At 40.6% G+C, this 17,768-nt stretch overlaps 1 protein-coding gene across 4 annotated transcripts in view; it reads left to right on the top strand.

Annotated features, from left to right (window-relative positions):
* The window catches only part of LOC132894566 (kelch-like protein 29), a 291,177-nt gene that overhangs the window by 164,190 nt on the left and 109,219 nt on the right, over window positions 1-17,768 (top strand). For all 4 annotated transcript variants that reach the window (XR_009655658.1, XM_060934564.1, XM_060934563.1 and 1 more), the window contains one exon: window positions 12,053-12,249. Coding sequence is in view for 3 of the 4 variants with exons in the window: in XM_060934564.1 (XP_060790547.1) it covers window positions 12,053-12,249 (197 nt within the window). In the remaining variant the exon portion in view is untranslated. The remainder of the gene's footprint in view (window positions 1-12,052; window positions 12,250-17,768) is intronic.

The raw sequence follows: 17,768 nt of genomic DNA, 5'->3' as shown, positions 1-17,768 counted from the left end.
ACCATGTTAAACTGCTTAGAACCGTTCATCAACGTCATCTGAGATCATTCCTCAAAATCAAATGGAACAGCTATGTTACAAACGTCGAAGTGCTGGATCGTGCCAAGACCCCAGATATCAAAATTACCCTCATTAAGATCAGACTGCGCTGGATGGGCCATGTTGCACGCATGCCCGACGAACGGCCGGTGAAGGCTCTACTGTTTGGAGAGCTTGCAGAGGGATCCAGAAAAGTTGGCTGCCCTTTTCTGAGGTTTAAGGACACCTTAAAGGACATATTGAAGCATGGCGGCATACTTCAGTCATAGAAACAATCGATAACAGATCGTTCGGCATGGTGGATGTGCATAACAGCTGGGCTTTTTTTCACCTTTATTGGATAGGACAGTGTAGAGACAGGAAATGAGCAGGAGAGAGAGAGGGAGGGATCAGGAAATGACTTCAGGTTGGAATCAAACCTGGGTCCTCAGAGTTATGGTATGGCGCCTTATCCACCTGAGCCACGACACCCCCATAACAGCTGTTTTGATGAAGACAGGCACCATGAGAACAGTATTAAAAGGGCGAAGCATCATGACCGAATCGGATATCAGCAGAGCCATTTGAACTAATGCAGAACTTTGTACATGAATTGTATCATACCCATATCGGGTTCAAGGCGTGCATGTATGTTCTCTGTCAGAGGCGGACAAAGTACCCAACTTCATTACTTAAGTCAAAGTACAGATCCCACTGGTCAAATGTTACTCCAATACAAGTGAAAGTTGTCCAGTCAAATTTTTACTTAAGTTAAAGTACTGAAGTGCTTGCTTTTAAAAATACTTAAGTATTAAAAATACATTTTCTGTCGATGCATTGTTGTATTATTGCCACAATGCTTACAAAACCTAATGCCTCTGAAGTGACTGACTGGATTTACTGACTAGCTTGTAGAACCTGTAGAGCTGAAGCTCCACCTGACATGCTAGCAAACTCTTTTCAAACTCGAAATCATATTGGGTAGCTAACGTTACTAGAAAAGAAAGATTTCTAGATTTTGTTTGTTTGGCAAGATTATGCTAAAACATATTTTTGAAAGGACTTTAGATAAGTTAATGTTATTCATGTTAGCATAACTCCGTTTTTACATGCTAACTAGCAGTGTCCAAGTTAACTAGTTATGTGTTAAAGGTGGGGTACGAGATTTTGGAATAACGGTTCCCGCAAGCCATATTTTGAAAAGAAACACGCCCACCCTCGCCATGCTCCCCCCCCCCGCGTCTCCACCCCTCCTCCCCCTTATAAAGCCTGAGAAAATCAGCCTTTATAATGGGTGTCTATTGCGTTACACACCAGTGGAGATTGTAGAGAGCTTGGAAAAAGAGCTCAAACTTTCTCATTTAAACTGTGTTTTCAGCCCCAATTTTCACTCCACACACAATTTTCTCAAAAGTAGTAGCCACACTTGTCCTGATTCACACAATGTGTCTACCTACACGATAGGACTTGCAGTTTTTGAATGAGAAGCCTGAAAGTGAGGAGAGGACAGGCGCGCTTCCCCATAGACTCCCATTATAAACTTGGCAGAAAAGTCACTCGTATTTAACTCGCTCTAGTGACCTCATTTTTTACACTACAGACAAAAAAAATTACATCAGTGTGTTCAGGAGAGCCTTGTGGCACTCACTGTGAAAGAATTTTGTGAATATCTCCTTCTGTTTTCGTGTAAATCCCCGTTGTTTGGAGGGAGCGCACTGAGAAAATCCTGTGACACTCTGCTCGCAGCGCGCGGGTTGGGGGAGGGGTTGCTCGCTCTCTCACACACACACACACACACAGAAGGGCCGGGCTGCTCGCGGGCTTCAGTCTGATTGACGTGTCAGTATCCAATCATTTTGAGGTGGTACCTCGATAGGATTGGATGGCATTTTTCCTTTATTTTACACTGTAGACTGGATTAAAATATTTAGTTTTTGGGTCAAACCTTCTATTGTACTGCTTGCAACATGGGTGTGAGGAGCTTTTAAAGCAATATGGTAAAAAATACTCTTGAAAAAAATCTCATACCCCACCTTTAACATTAGCCGCGGACGAAGCTATGGCAACTTGGCGGGAAAATCCATAGAAAGTCATTTGACTAACCAAACTGCGCAGCTATTGCAACGTTATCGCTAGCTCTAAAAGCACATAAAACTTCACTGCAAGCTTTCTCTTGGAATAAAACACTTATATACCTCAATATGCTTCCGCAGGTTGGATGGCAAGTTTTTGTAGGCCATGATGTGGTTTGTTTTAGGCAAACAAAGCAAAAATTTAAAGCGAAACAAATCTTCAATCCTTTCAGAAAACTGAAACATGGGTTCTAGGTTTGGCCACAAGTGCGTACATCCTCCAGAAGAACCGCCTCCTTCCGTTCTGCCATCAACCGATCGAGTTCAAATAATGATGCGGAGAAATCACTGAACTTGATTTTATAGTCTATGGACGTGACGTGACTCTAGTGATTACTGACGGGCTGTCTCAGTGTCACCTGCGAAAAAAAAACAATCACGTTTTAGAAAAGAAAAGAAAAAAACTCCACTTTCAAAGCTGCTTCATAGTAACGAGTACCTTGACAGAAATGTAGTGGAGTGAAAAGTACGATATTTGCCTTTCAAATGTAGTGAAGTTAAAGTCATAAGTTTAAAAAAAAAAATACTCAAGTACGGATACTCAAAAAGTGTACAGTACTCAAGTAAATGTCCTTCATTACTGTCCACCTCTGTTCTCCGTATATGGAGAAATGCTTACAGAGATGTTCAAAGTAGTATTCTTTTTGGAAGTAATGGATATTTAAATATGACTTGAAGAACCCTTTCTTTCTGGGTGTACTGTACATTATGTGATCATCATATTGCAGTAATGAATTAACACCGGAATAATTTCCTCACCAAACCCAAATGCTTCTTTTAAGTCATTGCTCCAAGGCTAGTTGAATTTAACACTATTGTAGAAGATTAAAATCGAAGTTTGAGGCCGTTATGTAGTGCAGTGTACACACCGAGTCAGCATACTGATCATTAATACTAATACATTTGCATTCAGCTTCTCAAACCAGTCTTTATGCCCTGATTATCCATCATACAAGATGCAGCGAAGCCACAAGGACAAATTTAAATTGGAACTCTGGCCCTTTGGATTGTGGATTTGGTCTGAGCTGCGTTATCCTATCTTGTGAGCAGCAGCGATGAAAATTGCATTAGGAGCAATAACAGTGAGTGTAGATTTGACTCTGTTCTCAGTGGAGCACAAAATGTGCTGATACACCTCTCCAAGCTATTTGAGTTCCACTGCTGTTTGAAGGTTGAATAGAATGTGAGGTTATCTTAAAACACGGTTTCCAGGTTTTTTTTTTTCTACCCCACTCTCTCCATTCCGGTCTGAGCATTTAAATAACAACAACTGCTAAAAGCAAAGCTGGTGATACATAAAAGTTCATTCAGTCATTTTCCTGCCAGATAATGTTGCTATATCTGTGCAGTTCTTTTTTCTGGAGAGTAGAGTTTGAAGTTTAAAAAAAAACTGACCTCAGCCACGTCTTTCTTTCATTCATTAATTTTCTTTGGCACTTATACATTGTGGGTCACATTGAAGCTGGAGTCGATCCCAGCTGACCTTGGGCGAGAGGTGGAGTACACCCCGGAAAGGTCACCAGTCTAAGGGCCTGGTCCTACAACACCGATAACTATAACCATACCTATAACTACAACTATGACTATACATATCCCTGAATTTAGTTCCAGTCTGGAGCAGTCACACCACAACTATAATCCTGACTATAATATCAGTTGGTCCTGCCACTCAAATGCATGCAATTTAGGAATAGTCATGGAAGTTTTTTCCAAGTAGTAGCACATTATTCCGGGTCATACTGTACAGCTTGGACTTCAAAACAACCCATACACACATGCCGGTGGTTGACAAAATCCAGATAGGTTACGGACTACGGATTATGGAAATATAATAAAAAAAGGATACAAAATACGGAGTGGTTACGGATTTTAATACGGATGCTAGTAATTAACGGATTGGTTATGAACATTTCAGTATATTACAGATTGGTTACTGATTTCATATGGATGATGCATCACGGATAAAAAATTAAGAAATCTAAAACAATGAAATGTTTGGATTGCTGAAGTTCATAATTAAAATATCTTGCCTGCATTTATATGTTTATTAATTTACTATTGATAGTTCATGGAAGATATCACATATCTGTGATTAAAAGATCCGTGCTTTGTATTATGTTTTTTATTTTCCGTGACTTCATGATGTACAAAGATGCCCAGGGAAAAATAGCACGTGCTCAGACAGTGTCACATGTAAACAATGACCTGATTGGTCAGATGTTTTATCGGATCAGGTCCAGGCCTGGAAAAATCGCTCCAGAAGCAATCTCACCGATACGGATAAACCCAAGCTTTGGCTTTGGGTATCGTTATCGATTTGGTGTGACCACCAACCATATAAACTGCATGGGACCGATTTATTGTTATAGTTGTAGTTATAGTTATCAGTATTGTGGGACACAATACACAGAGAAAGCCATTCACATTCGCATTCACACCTCTGGGTGATTTAGGCCCTGTCCACACGGCAACGGATTCAGGTGAATCTGATAAAATTGTTTATTGTTTTGGCCTGGCGTCCACACGGCACCGGCGTTTTGGGTGCCCCAAAACGAAATCTTTTGAGAACGGGTTCCAGAGTGGAAAAATCTGGCAACGACGCCGTTGCGAAGTTGTCTGGATGAGTAGAACGGATTTGTTTACGATGACATCACAACCACATGACTGTGAGTGCTTCATGCCGGGTAGAAGTGTAACGAACTCGATGCGAGTTGTCAACAAATCCTATAACTTGGTTCATGAAACGCGCTTACAAAACATTTTCACTGTGAATATTTATTGTGTAATGGTGCAAAGTGAGAGAGAGAGAGAGAGTGAGAGAATAGCCCTTAGGGCAGAGTCTTTAGTCCAAACACTGCGGAAGTACTGAGTATAACCAAACCGTGCACCGCCCGTGCGCTTTCCAAAAACAAAAACAATCCCGCCAGCAAAAATAGGAAAAAAAAAGGAGTGATCTCACCTCTTCAGATGTTGGTTTAAGTCCGACAATACATTCCTCAAAAAGGGCATAGAAGAACAAAGTAATCCATCAACGTGTAGCATTCAATTTATTCCAGACCATTAAAGAATTCTGGAGGATATCAGAATGTTGGCGTACCGGCTTCCATCTACCCCCGTTCATTCCTCTTTCCGCGTCTTTCGTTTTATGCTACTGATTAATAATCAAAACTTTATGTGGCTGATGCTACAGAAGAAGGGGTTTATGCGCATACGTCTACTTCTATTGTTCTGGTGTCTCCGATGGGACCGTCTTAAGGCCAATTTATGCTGACAACCCAGTCCTCGCAGATGGCGTCGCAGACAGCATCTGCGTAGCCCCCCCACCTTCGCAGACGCTCTGCGCGCACCTCCCAAAAATTGTGACCACCGCAGAAGCCTCGCAGACAGCGTCGCAGACAAGAGGGCTCTGATTGGTCCACTCTACATCCGCTGTACACGCACTTCCGCTTCCCTACTTTCCCGGTTTGTTTTGTTTTCACGACCGCCATTTTTAAAAACACGAGCGAAGATGGAGCAGCACGAAGAGCGGTTGATCAAGGAAGTGAGGAAGTACGTACATCTATACGACTCCAGTTCTAGTCATTATAAGTAACCGGAGGATAAACACTCCACTAACCACACCCACCAACTACTCCTAGCGACTTCGCGCCCCCTTGTGTTGTGGCAGTGAATAACATCGCGCACGCCTGTTACTCCCTGCTCAACGATAAATTACAACTGTCTGCGAAAAGCTATCTGCGAAAGCCTTGTCGCAAGAGCATGCAGAGGCCTTTACAGCGCACGTAGAGGTGTGGCATGTGTATTGCATCGTTTTCAGCAAGCGTTGCGTTGCCATATGAACCTGATATTTTACTGATCCGTTGCCCATGTGGACGCGATATTTTTTTTAAAAAAAATCTCGTTGCCCTTGTCGTGTAGATGTAGCCTTAGAGAAGCCATTTGACCTAATCTGCATGTCTTTGGATTGTGGGAGGAAACCTACGCAGGCATGAGGAGAACAAACTCCACACAAAAGCTCACCCGGCAGGTTGGAGCCCAGAGCCTACTCGCTGTGAGGCGACAGGGCTAAACACTGCACCACCGTGTTGCTTCAGCCACATCTTGTTCGAGTTTATGCAAGCATGATAGATGTGTGTTATTTTCAACGGGAAAAACCTCATCCAGACCTTTTCTATGAAAAGGCTTATAGTTTCCTCAGAGGCTAATTTATCTAAAGGTATATTTTATTTTGCAATTTTTTTTTTAATGGATGTTTTCCTTTCCAAGTCATGTAAGAGATTATATTTCCAACATATTCCATTCCATTCCATTCATATCAAATTCAGTCAAAATATTGATCTTTTCATTGATCCATGCATTAGCCGATGATCTCAATTTGATGTCAGAGGAACAGCAAGCCTTTGATGGGGCACATAAAGCCTTGTTTTGAAAAGAGAGCTGGTCATTGTCTGCTTGTGCATCTTTTTTTTTTTTTTTTGTCCACATCAATGGTGCATGTATATCTAATCATCTGTAAGGAGCACCTGCTGTTTTCCTCCTGCTCAGAGAAAAGCTGCATTTAAAAACTAAATCACCTCTTTAGCACATCATCCGTTTGGCTGATCTGCTTTCAGATGCAGTGCGCATCTGTTTCGAGTGTTCTGTGTGCTTTCGTGATAAGCGTATGTGAGTCAGCATCACGTTATGTTTTCACTTTTCCTGAGAGACACCAACACTTTTGTTGTTGTTATTGAGGTTTTAAATTAATGTTTACTGTCTGTATCCGACAGTCTATCCATTATGAGGTCTGTCCTAATTATCACTATAAGAGAATACTTATAGTGTAGTTAATAATTAACAGACAGTGAAGATATTTACTCTCACGCAGCATAATTTATTTGCGTTGTCTGTCCCTTGTGTTGTACACATACATACAGTGTAAAACCTGCATATTTTATTCACACGCTATAGTGAAATGTATAAAGGTCTTGATTTACAAAAGATTTGCGTGTGGAAAAACAAACTTGATAATGCCAGTAAACTCTTATCTCAGTGGCAGCTCGTCTGTAGAGGAAGGTGGGGCAAATATTACTGTTGATAAAATAACAGGTTTTCTTTGTTTTGTCCATTTGGCTTTATGAACATGCAGATTGGGAACCTAAAGGTGCAAAAAACATGCAGTGCTATTTGCTAAACTGCACAATTTCGTACGTCTGGAGAACGTGTGTTAAATTTGCAGAAGCCTGTTCTTGCATGTTGAAAACTAAACCACATCATTTATTAAGTTTTAGTAATGACAAGGGTTATCTTATTGTGCGTTAAAATAATTAGAAAGTTTCTCAAAATTATTAGCTGGTATTATGACGGTGAAAATGGTTTCACTTGTTTCATATTACAGTACCAGTCAAAAGTTTGAGCACAGCTTGTAATTCAATGGTTTGTCTTTATTTTTATTAATTAAAAGACACTTCTTCATGTCTTAAATTAATGATGGATGTCGTTTCTCTTTACTTAGTTGAGCGGTTCTTGACATACTATAATATGGATTACTACAGTTGCCGAATAGGGTTATTTACCATATTTTTTATTACTTACTGTTTGATCTCAAATGCATGAAGAAGGCAAAAAATTGCACTAATTAACTTTTGACAAGGCACCTGTTAATTAAAAAGCATTCCAGGTGACTACCTCATGAAGCTGGTTAAGATGATGCCAATAGTATGCAAAGTGTCATCAAGGTAAATGCTGGCTACTTTGAAGAATCTAAAACATGAAACGTGGTCTGTTTGTTTTTTTAACACTTTTTTTTGTTTCCCACATAACTCCATTTATTTTTTTCGCGGTCTTTCATCAAATCCTGCGCTCTGATTGGCTGGCGAGCGGGTCTGTATTCTACGGTACGGACCCCAGTTACGGACCTCTGGCGACTCGCTCGTTCACAACAACAACAAACATAGTAGCAATTTTTGTCAACATTTATATTTTTTATAAGATTTATTTATAAGATTTTAATCAAAAATCTTATAAAATTTTGCCAGCATTTCTCAGCATAATAGCATTAATTTTACATCATGGATAGCGTTAACGACAGTGTTCACAGCGAAAGCGAGTTTTACTACCCTGAAGAAGAAGAAATAAAAGAAAACATTACAGGAGAAAGCTAAAAACCTGTAACTTGCTAATGCAGAGCAAAAATGTGGCTGAATCCTGAATGACTCAATTTTGTATAAACAGGGGACTACATAGGTGGCAAAATTTAGTTTTTTTCCTACCATGGAAGTGCACTTGTATACCGAGGAGGAAGCAATTTGCATTACAGCCGTGAATGAGGAATCAAAATGGTGGCTCGGCTCGGTTTTCCCTTTTGGGTGCTCTCATTCTCTGTTAGAATTTGGAAAAGAAAAAAATAAATATATTATTTACCAGCTTAAGGTCGGTCCGTATGGTGAAATACCGTGATCTCGGCCTTGAATACTGACCTCGGCCCAGACGGCCTCGGTCACTACTTTCAAGACCTTGATCACGGTATTTCACGATACGGGCCTCCCAGCTGGTAAATAACATATATATATATATAATATATATATATTATATATATATATAATGTTATTTCATAGTTTTGATGTCTTATGATGTAGAAAATAGTCAAAGTACAGAAACACCTATGAATGCATATGGGGTGTACAAACTTTTGACCGATACTGTAGCTTCACGGTATGTTAGCACACATGATGCTAACAGCATTTTAATAGAGCCTTTGAAAAAAATTCATTGACTTTTATCTTAACAAAATGTATATCTCATGTCTCGACAATATTACTTATTTATTCCTATCATATTTTAAACATTTCTCGAGTTGCAGCCGTTTCAGTGTATCTCGCTGTTTTAGTCAGGATTATTTAGAGTTTCCTCCTTCACTGTTCTCTTCTGAGAGTCTGGATGTCGAGCTGAGAGCCTGGATGTTGAGCTTCCAGTCAACAGAAACATCCCCTGACTTGGCATGTGATGTAATTTCACATAGTTATTTATTTTTTTTAATAAATTATGCATAATTTGCCAATTTTGTTTTGCATGCAACATATCCCAGTCCACATGCAAATTAGTGCTCGTTATTTTGTATTTAAACAAATCAGTGCCCAAGTCTCCAAGCAATGCATGCACATATTTTCAGATTTTCATACCAATTCAGTGGGCATTTTTTTTTTAATTAAAGAAACTCCAACATCGGCAGCCACCAGTGTCTGTTCCTTTCATTTGTGGAAAATAGTAACTGTGGCCATTTATAGGCTTCCTCTTCTTCACAACACCACCAGTAATTCCTCTGTTTTTTAGTTTGGTCATGGTATTGGTTCTAGTGAGTATAGGTAAAGAGTAGTACTTGTTATTAAAATTATTGTTTACTCTGCTAAAAGCACAAATTTATTTCCAAACACAGTGTTTATACAGGGTTTGTACCTGAAGCTGTCAATTCACATTCCTGTAAGCAAACAACTGATCGCACAGTGGACTCGGCTGACTTTACTAATTTAATTATTATTTTTTCTTTCTTTCTCTCTCTCATACACATGTATCCTCACACCACTCAGTCGTCGATTACTTTTGATTTATGATTTGTGGTATTTCTAGTCCTGCATTTACAACTGACCACAATAAGCTGCATTTTAATTAATTTATTTATTTTTTGTTTTGCTTTTCTTTTCAGGAGTAACATTCTTGATTTTTCAGCCACTTCCAGAGATTTACCCCTCACCTCATACTGTACTTTTGCCTCTTCCCCCAGTCAGGCCTATATGATGACTAATACATCAGTTCATACACAGGCCATGGTGCGCTTTACTTTGGCAGCAGCTGAAAGGTGTTTTGAGACTAAACCCAGGTCCCAGTCATGGAACGGTACCTCTCCCAATGATGGATGGCTGCTGGCTCTCTGTGACAGAACCGACTCTCTCTCTCTCTCTCTCTCTCTCTCTCTCTCTCTCTCTCTCTCTCTCTGTTCTCATCACAGATCACATGTGTGTCATATGTCTTTGTCTTGCAAATGCAGTAACATAGAAAATGCACTTTTGTATTTCGTTATTTGTCGTCAAAAAAAAAAAAATCCAAAGGTTTAAATACAGTATCAATCAAAAGTTTGGACACATCTTCTAATTCAGTGTTGTTGTGTTGTGTTTCGTTTTGTTTGTTTGTTTTCATTAATTAAAACACTTCATGTCTTAAATTAATGATGGATGTCGTTTCTCTTTACATAGTTGAGCGGTTCTTGACATAATATGGATTACTATAGTTATGGAATAGGGCTATTTCCTTTATTTTTATTATTTACTGTTTGATCTCAAATGCATTAAGAAGGTAAGAAATTGCACTAATTAACTTTTGACGAGGCACCTGTTCATTGAAAAGCATTCCAGGTGACTCCCTCATGAAGCTGGTTAAGATAATGCCAATAGTGTGCAAAGCGTCATCAAGGTAAACGCTGGCTACTTTGAAGAATCTAAAATATGAAACTTTTTCAAACACTTATTTGTGTCTCACATAATTTCATATATGTTCCATGTTTTATTCCATAGTTTTCATGTCCTGAGTATTACTCTACAGTGTAGAAAATAGTCAAAATACTGTACAGAAAACCCTATGAATGAGTAGGGGTGCCCAAACTTTTGACTGGTACTGTAGATTAATTTATCCACTTTGCACACCATTTGCTCCTTTTGTTTAATTGCTGTAAATGTTTTAATCAAATTTTAACACATAGGGACATAGTGATTATTATCATCTCTTAATGACTATAAATAATTACTGTTACAATGACAGCTGTTTCATATGAATAAGTATAAACCGTAAGAGCCGCATGCTAAGCAAGAATAGTCGTTCTACACACGCGCAAAAAAAAAAAAAATCAGTTCTTGGTAGGGCACACGGATTTTTCGATTAGATCTGTATCTGTTTAGTATTCCAAATATATCTGTTTTGGATTTAAGCCTGAAATGGGCGTGACCCTGACGAGGCCGTTCCACGGGCTGAATGAATGAATGCCGTCAGTGTATCCAAGTGCGTCGTTTACGTTCAGGTTCACGAATAGGTTTGTTTGCTTTGTCCTGCAAGCTTTACATGTGACCTCAAGCAAATCGTGCGCCTCCTGTTCCTGTCTGTTTCAAATGCATTGTCTGTTCATTCCAAATAATGTATTTGTATATCTGTATACTGTATAGCTTTAATATACAGTATATGCAATACAAATGTTATTTTTAACCATGTGATAAAGTAACATGTCAGATCACAGGCAATGACACAGTTGTCACTTGTGTTTTACTCTGTCTTAGGGCCATTACAGACATCTGCAGTGATGTGTGTGTGTGTGTGTGTGTGTGTGTGTGTGCGCGCAGAGAATGGGAAAGGGGAAAGAAATGCAGAAGCTAATGTATTACAGCAATTTCTGTGCCATTACTGAGTCAGTCTGCACATGTGTCACTGCCTGGCTGGCATTAAGGCATAACCTTTCATTACTGTGTAATTATCGTCAGCTTTTATGTCAAGGGGCCTATTTTGTGTCCTGCTATAGTTTTAGTCGTTTACCCAGAATTCCTTAAGACTTTCCCCCAACCAGGACTGCAGAGCATTTGTCTGCTGATCAGCTCTAACAAGATATACTTAGCTCCCTGCTTTTCCTAAACAAGCTGCTGCTCCATTAGTGGGCCATGCAGGCAGCATTTCTCACACACTTTTCTATATGTATTATGCATGAAGATGCATAACAACCAATCCAGATTTTCCCTCAAGCTCTGTCACACTTCTCAGACGCCAGCTATAGTGCACTGACGGTTTACATTTCAGTCATTTCGAATCTGACTGCATGACAGGTTTTAATCATTGCTCTTACTGGTTCTTGGGGGTTTTCTAACTCTATCCTTCTCCGCTGTCTCCAGGTTGGCTGGAGAGAACAAGAATGGTGAGAAGATGACACTGACAATGAACAGCATCGGTGCTGATGTTCTTGAGCTGCTGCTAGAGTTTGTCTACACAGGCTCCCTTATCATAGACTCAGCCAATGCCAAGACCTTACTGGAGGCTGCCAACAAGTTCCAGTTTAACACTTTCTGCAAAGTCTGTGTGTCTTTTCTGGGTAAGAAGGCATAGTGTTTCCATTCTTCTCTATATAGAATATAAAGATATAGAAGCATATTTGATCTGATATACATGTACGGTACACTCACTGGCCACTTTAAGAGGAACACCTGTACCCCTGCTTAAAGTGCCATTCCACCATTGGATGTATTCTTTGGCATAAAATACAATATATTTTGACAACATATATAAATGGTATCACTAGATAGAGAAATCTTTTAGCTTCAAAATGATATATCAAACATAATTTTTTGACAACGACAAGTATATTAATTTTGCGACCAAAGTCACCTACCCTTTTAATTTCCGCGCGTGATGTCATCGGCAGGTTCCCCTTCTTGTGTACCACGTGACGTGTGACGTGGCACATATTATCAGCAATGGCGGGTAGAACGCGATAAAAATAATACCAATAAATCTAGCTAACTGAAAGATTAACTCAAAATTTTTCGCAATTTTTTTGGCCCCCATATACGAGGAGAAATGACTCTCTCACTTTGGGGGTTTCCTGGTCTAAAAATAGACCGACACGTGGTACACAAGAAGGGGAACCTGCCGATGACATCACGTTTCACTACCGCGCGGAAATTAAAAGGGTAGGTGACTTTGGTCGCAAAATTAATATACTTGTCGTTGTCAAAAAATTATGTTTGATATATCATTTTGAAGCTAAAAAATTTCTCTGTCTAGTCATGTTGTCATAAAATATATTGTATTTTATGCCAAAGAATACATCCAATGGTGGAATGGCACTTTGAGCGTGCAATTATCCCATTATGTAGCAACAGCACCACAATGCATAAAAATCGTGCAGATAAAGGGCAGGACCTTCAGTTAATTTTCACATCAAACACCAAAATGGGTTAAAAAAAAATGCGATTTCAATGACTGACTGACTGTGTCATAGTTGTTGGTGGCAAACGAACCAGCAGCTTAAAGTATTTCAAAAACTGGTCTCCTGGGATTTTCACACAGAATAGTCTGTACAGTTTACCAAAAAAAAAAAAAAATCCTGACTTCAGCTGTTCCGTTTCTGTGAGTCTGTGCCCACTGTAGCCTCCAGTTTCTGCTCTTTGGACAGGAGTAGGACCTGATGGTCATCTGCTGTTGTAGCCCATCCTCCTCAGTGTTTGATGTGTTGTGCGTTCTGAGATCCTTTTCGGCTAACTGCTGTTGTCAGGGGTAGCTATTTAAGTTATTGTAGACTTCCTGCCAGCTCGAACCAGTTTGGCCATTCTCCACTGCTCTCTTTCATCAACAAGTCTTCACTGTCCATAGAACTGCTGCTCAGTGGATGCCTTTTTGCACCGCTTTGTATAAACTCTACATAGATTGTTGGGAGTGAAAATCCCAGGAGTTCAGCACTTTCTGAAATACTCAAACCCAGCACCAACGTGCCATGGCCAAAGTCACAAAGGGCACTTTTTTTTTTTTTAAATACAGGTAGTCGTCGACTTACGACCTATGCAATTTATGACCGATCGACTTTACGACCGTCTGGTTACGACTGGTGAGTGTTTCCGAGTGTGAGCAGTATCCCGGTACAGTAAGCTTCCCCCATGTCCGTTTGTGTTGGTAATTACGGTATCGTCCGTTTGTGTTGGTAATTACGGAGAAAAAGAAACAAACAATTCAGACGAGGCTTACCATGTTTATGAAAAGAGCAAATCCTTCCGCCAGCCCGAGCGCTGCAACAGCTGATGATGACGTAGACGACCCACAGCCAAGCACCAGTCATGCCAGCGGTCACTAAGTTTTGCATTTTGCTATGTTTTACATTTATATTTTGGCATGTTTCAATGTTTTCTATTTTTCACACCTGTATTTCGTATTTTTTGTTTTGCACATATTAAACGAATTGTACTGTACGCAGTGTAGTATGCAGTGTTTGACTTAAACCAAATAATGAGCCAAGGTAATGAAATAAGAAAATGTTGACAAAATAAGACTTTAAAGGGCTGATGACACGTTTTTGACATCTTTGGCGATGTTTTATAACATAAAAAGTAATTCCCGATGATCCATATATTAATTCACGAAGGCGCCTATTTTACAAGTTATGATGATAAACACGGCTATTTGGGCAAATTTGACGGGGCTGCAGCACCCAGGAGACGAAAGAGGAGGAGGAGCTATATGACGCCAGCGAAAGAATCTTCCTCCTAACTTACCAGTTTGTTGTTGATGCGAGAGGTGTTCAGTTTATCATTATTAGTATTATTATTATACATATATATATATATATATATATATATATATATATATATATATATATATATAGTTATTATGCCATCGCGTTGTGTTGCCGGCTTTTGCTCCAAAACCTACAAGGATGGGGTAAGTTTATTCAAGTTTCCCAGAGATCCCGAGCCGCATGCGAAGTGGGTGAAGCAAGTCAGGTGCACTCGTGACAAGTGGGAGCCCTCACCAACATCTGTCCTGTGCTCTTAACACTTCAATTTGGATTGTTTTGACACCCTTTCCAGCTTAAAGGAATCTCTTGGGTGTTCAGTTCAGCACAAACGTGTGTTACTACCATCAGCAGTGCCTACAGTATTCCGGAGGGGGTCTACTAGTAGCTATGCCGGATCCAGCAGTCGCCTGGGACAAGGCGACTCCTCCAAAGACAGTCCTCCTGTCAGAACATATGTTGAGAAACGACATAAGATAAAGGTACATAGAGTTATAGAGTGCTCCGACATGATGCTAAAAATAGTAACCATGAGGTCTGCGCGGCCATCTTGGAAGTGACTCGCTCCAGAGCGCTCATAGAGTACACATCATAGAGTACACATTCATGATAATCATAAATGTAATCATAAAGTCGGCATGATATCAGTCATGTATTTGCTTGTGAAAGCTTGCACTGTCTTCGATGGTGTTGGATGGTTTGTTTACGTCTTCTTAGTACTAATACAAAAAAAAACTGATGTATGGGTATGGGCATCATATCGCCTAGTCTTCCTCCTCACTTGCTGGTTTGTTGATGTGACAGATTTGTAGTAGCAGTTGTAGTATTTTGCCTTTGCATTGTGGTCTCTTATTGCCAAGTTGAAAGAATTTGTTTCTCAAAGCAAACACTGAGGGAAAGCTAACTTAGCCAGACAAGTAGGCTACAGATTGTCATTTGCTTACGCTGATGTAGGTTATCAAATATTTTGCTTCATTCAAGGATAAAACTAAGAAGCCATAAACTAGAAGACGTGCCTGCCAATATTATCCTAAATGTATCACGGATCAGGCATAGTCGTAAGCTTATTATGTTAGCCGTTTGCATGCTCCATTAGGAACTATGTATTCAGTGTAGCATACGGCTTACATGATATAAGCAGTGTTTACACATACAAGACAACAATACACAATATTAAAATATTGATTCCGTAACATTTTGAACAAATACGGGTTGACCTACCAATCCTTGTTATCCAACCTTGTGGTGTTCAATGCTGGGCTGTCTGCCTGTCCGCTGTCCATCTCGGGGTCGGAGTCGCTCTCAGATTGCACAGTAACAGGTTCAAACCTGTATGGTTGGATGCACCCGTGTTCGTCATCACTAGATTCTTCCAATCTATCCCACTCACAACACAATTCTAGACTCCCAGAAGAGGAAGAGCTAGAGAGTTCACCGGCGTTTTCATGCGCCATTTCCATTGAGTAGACAGCCAGTGAACCGCAGCGTGTTCTTCTGCTGATGTCACAACATGGCCGCGAGCCACGGACCCAGTTTTCTTGCGCTGTGCAATTAAAAGTTGGATATTCGCGTAACAACAGCTTCTTTTCACGTAATTATAACAGAAATCTAACATGTTTGCCATGTTGTATAGTTTAAGAAATTGCATAGAGTCATGTTCGTGTCATCAGCCCTTTAAGATGATTACAATATCATTACACATCACAATATACTTGCGTTTATTTAACATAGGCCGACTTACGACCAGATCGGTTTACGACCGGTCAGTCGTAACCAAACGCAGTCGTAAGTCGACGACTACCTGTAACTGTTAGACCACTTTTTACCTTTTAAAGCATATATATAAGTAAGGGCGGCATGGTGGTGTAGTGGTTAGCGCTGTCGCCTCACAGCAAGAAGGTCCTGGGTTCGAGCCCCGGGGCCGGCGAGGGCCTTTCTGTGCGGAGTTTGCATGTTCTCCCTGTGTCCGCGTGGGTTTCCTCCGGGTGCTCCGGTTTCCCCCACAGTCCAAAGACATGCAGGTTAGGTTAACTGGTGACTCTAAATTGACCGTAGGTGTGAATGTGAGTGTGAATGGTTGTCTGTGTCTATGTGTCAGCCCTGTGATGACCTGGCGACTTGTCCAGGGTGTACCCCGCCTTTCGCCCGTAGTCAGCTGGGATAGGCTCCAGCTTGCCTGCGACCCTGTAGAAGGATAAAGCGGCTAGAGATAATGAGATGAGATGAGATGAGATATATAAGTAAAATCCTGTTATTGAATAAAAGTAAAAACCTTGCCTGCGCTGTGTGTGTGTACCATTGAGTGAAAGCCAGGGTATTGAACAAAGGCATACAGGCGCAAATGGTAATTTGCTTTGACCTTTTCTGAATAATGTGTCTTGTCTTGTTGTTACTGTACAAACCGCCTCCATAAGTGGCTATACATGTGCAGACCATCATTCTTTCATGGCTATAGCACTTATATTGTATTTAACACCTGCAACCACATACTTGAGGGTTCTCTGTTAATCAGGAACAGCAGAATACCATTTTTCCTTTGGCTCTGATCGTAGGCATACACAGTGCTTTCACATACAACAGTGTGTTATAGTACTGAAATACTTTGTCTTGAGGCGGCACGGTGATGTAGTGGTTAGTACTGTCGCCTCACAGCAAGAAGGTTCTGGGTTCAAGCCCAGTGGCTGACAGGGGCCTTTCTGTGTGGAGTTTGCATGTTCTCCCCCGTATCTGCATGGGTTTCCTCCGGGTGCTCCGGTTTCTTCCACAGTCCAAAGACATGCAGGTTAAACTAATTGGTGGCTCTAAATTGACCGTGAGTGTGAATGGTTGTATGTCTCTATGTGTCGGCCCTGCGATGACCTGGCGACTTGTCCAGGGTGTACCCTGCCTCTCACCCATAGTCAACTGGGATAGGCTCCAGCTTGCCTGCGACCCTGCACAGGATAAGCGGTTACGGATGATGGGTGGATGGACTTTGTCTTGACTTGACACAACTCTCGTCCTCTTGTCCAGTCCTTTTTGTCCTTTTAAATCATAAAATCCACAGTGTGACCATACAGTCACTTTTAAAATGGAGAAGCAAGTCTGCATTTGTCTTCAAAAAACCTAGTTTGGTGAATTTCTAGCATACACATAGCACATTCGCTAGCCTATGACATTAAACCCAATTATTTTTGGCCACAAGTCTAAACCCAATTGGTTTAGACTTGTGGCCAAAAATGTTTTATATATACGGTATGTGTCAGCCCTGTGACGACCTGGCGACTTGTCCAGGGTGTACCCCGCATTTCGCCCGTAGTCAGCTGGGATAGGCTCCAGCTTGCCTG

Source organism: Neoarius graeffei, chromosome 11 (genome assembly GCF_027579695.1).
Source record: "Neoarius graeffei isolate fNeoGra1 chromosome 11, fNeoGra1.pri, whole genome shotgun sequence".
Lineage (NCBI taxonomy): Eukaryota > Metazoa > Chordata > Actinopteri > Siluriformes > Ariidae > Neoarius > Neoarius graeffei.
The sequence above is the reverse complement of the archived record's forward strand: the minus strand, read 5'-3'. Positions and strand labels throughout refer to the sequence as shown.